The sequence below is a fragment of the Trypanosoma conorhini genome (assembly GCF_003719485.1).
Source record: "Trypanosoma conorhini strain 025E chromosome Unknown Tco_14.4_contig_00899, whole genome shotgun sequence".
NCBI lineage: Eukaryota > Euglenozoa > Kinetoplastea > Trypanosomatida > Trypanosomatidae > Trypanosoma > Trypanosoma conorhini.
Genome location: NW_021704980.1, coordinates 2,030 through 4,476, shown reverse-complemented (window position 1 = coordinate 4,476; position 2,447 = coordinate 2,030). Strand labels below are relative to the sequence as shown.

The 2,447-nt window shown below is 59.1% G+C and overlaps 1 protein-coding gene across 1 annotated transcript, besides 2 other annotated features; it reads left to right on the top strand.

Moving 5' to 3' along the window:
• Positions 1–822: 822 nt before the first annotated feature.
• Positions 823–853: a microsatellite.
• Positions 854–994: 141 nt separating this feature from the next.
• Tco025E_08870 (uncharacterized protein) lies at positions 995–1,882 on the top strand (the record flags this gene model as incomplete). The annotated part of the gene is made up of 1 exon (XM_029375705.1): positions 995–1,882. The coding sequence occupies one exon, from the start codon at positions 995–997 to the stop codon at positions 1,880–1,882; it is 888 nt and encodes a 295-aa protein (XP_029224220.1).
• A 287-nt stretch (positions 1,883–2,169) lies between these two features.
• Positions 2,170–2,218: a sequence feature (A-rich).
• Positions 2,219–2,447: the final 229 nt, after the last annotated feature.

The window sequence follows — 2,447 nt, the reverse complement described above, 5'->3', positions numbered from 1 at the left end:
CGGCGCGCCAATGACAGGGCATACGACAACGCCCCTTCTCCAGCTCAGCAGCCGCACGCGAGGGGTGCTGCCGTGGCGCGTGTTGCTACGCTTTTCTCCAGACAGGTGGTCTCAGCGGAAGGAACCCGCTGTCGGAGGACGCTCACGGTGTGAGACGTTCCAGCGCTTCCAGGCTGTGATGGCGAAATAAATGTAAGGTAAGACCGCGAGCTGGAGGGAGCCGCAGGGCAACAGCACACGCGGATGTGTGAACTTCCGCAGTCGTGTGAGGTGTGCTTCACAAGCACGGCTTTTCACGGACGATTGCCATGGCGAACGCGTGCGTGGCGTGTGGCAGTACGTGCTCTGTTTGGCATCTGCCAATGGAGGAGGACGGCCGCTGTCGTCGCTTTGTTCCCCAGAGGTCCATTTGCCTAGTAGTTTTGTCTCTACTGCGTTCGCCGCTTCCTTGTGCGCCAGGCGCGGTGGGTTGTTGCAGCTTTGGTCTTGTGCCCTTCTTTCTCTACGGCAGAGTTCAGGTTGCCTGTGTTTGTGTTGGCGCATCTGACTCGTTTCCTTGGCGGCTTTTGTGACGTGAAGTGCTATCTTTTTTTTGGCGGACGTGTGCTGACGGTTAGCCATGTGGCTGCGTGGTGGGAGAACGGCGTGACTGCTTCTGCTCTGTCCACATGAGGGCTCCTGTTTGTGGCGGCTGCCTCACTTGCTGCATCTGCTGTAGGAGGTCGCTGCTGCTCGTTTGGAGCCTGTTTGTGAGCTAGGTGGTCATATTGCAGTGTTGCTTTTCTGCTGCCCGATGCCTGCACATGTTTGCCCTAGTTTTCAGTATGCGTGCGTGCGTGCGTGTGTGTGTGTGGCGGATCTGTGTAGTTTCTTTTTTTCCCCTCTTATTTACACGTTTTTTTTTCATTTATGCGTGCCTTGCGGAAGAGCTAACAGAGTTGCAACCAAAGTGATATCACTCAGCGGGGAGAGTTGCGGGACTAGCGGCGGTGACATGCCTCTGGAGTCCGTAGTTCCAGCAGTGTGTCTTGCGGTTGTGGCTGCGCTCTGCGTCGTGACTGTGTCGGCGCAGCGGGTGGATGTGGTGCCCCTGCAGTCAGAGTTCACTGCAGTGGTGTCAGGTGGGCAGTGGCCACGCGTTTTGTTTCGTCTGCGCGAGAACAGCCGCCGTAACTCATCGCTGCCGTCCTCCGCCACCGGCGCTTCCGTTCTCAGCGGTGCGTTGACGCAAATGCTTGCCACGGCGCTGAATCCCGCGCCGCACAACACCGCACATCCCTCGACGACCGGCGTCATAGCAGTCTTTCTCACAGGGCCACTGCTGGCGTCACGCGGGGCGCTGCAGGCAAGCTTTGCGGTGGTGCGCATGGTGGGGGCTGGCTCGCTCGCCGCAGGCGATGCCTCGCTTCTTGCGCAAATAGAGGGGGCCGATGTGGCGGAGCTGCGCTCTGTCTACAAGGCCAACGGCGGCAGCCCGATGGACGACGTCGCCGTGCATGCTGTGCGGCAGGTGTACGTGGGGGACGAGCGGTGCAGCGAATCTTGCGCGTGGGCTGTTGGTGTCGCTGCTCCACTACTTGCCACGGCGCTGTTGCTCATCCCTACGTTTATGTCTGTTGTGCACCTGGAGCGTGGCGGGACGGGACCGGAGTTTGTGCTTGTGGCGAGCCACTATAATGGCGACGAGGATCAAGAGATAAACGAGTTCGCCAATTGTGCGGACTGGGGCCCGGTGAAGCTGGTAGATCCCGACTTGCTGCGGCAGCAAAAAGCGGCGAGGAGTGTGGCGCGCCCGGATGGGCTTGTTGTGGTGCAGCACGAGGTGGTGGAGGCTCCGAGCCAGAGTTGGCAGGGCGCGGGCTGCAACACTGTGAGTTTGTAGGGGCCAGAGCGGGTGGGAGGGAAAGATGGGCTTTGCGGGGAACTGGGCTTCCCCACGGCAAACAAAATCTCAAATGCCTGGTGTGTGTACGCGCCACTCACTGGAAACGAGCGTGCAACTGTTAACCTGACGGGCGGCCAAGTATGCTTCTCTCCACATGTACATTTGCGCGGCTGCATGCATATGTGCACCGCAAAACTGAATTGCTCACGCTGGGCGGCATTTCTCGCATTCATCGGGAGACATGAGTGGGCGCGTTCGCTGGGCCCACGCATCCTGTATGTACATTTTTTTAGTTTAGTTTAGTTTAGTTTTATTTTGTTTTTTTTTGTTCTGCCGCCGCCGCAAACGTGGCGATTGCCTCGCCGTGAAGTCGTCGACGATGCATCCGCGTACTTCCCTTTTCGTGTCACACCTCGTTCGCTGCTGGTCAGGCTTTAGTTGTTCCTTCGCTGGCTCCCTGTGGCTTGACGCCGTCCAGTGCCCAATCGCGCCCCTCCATCTCCCGCTGCCGAACTCTTGCGCTCAGCCCCGCCTCCAAGCAGCACGGCGCGCCAATGACAGG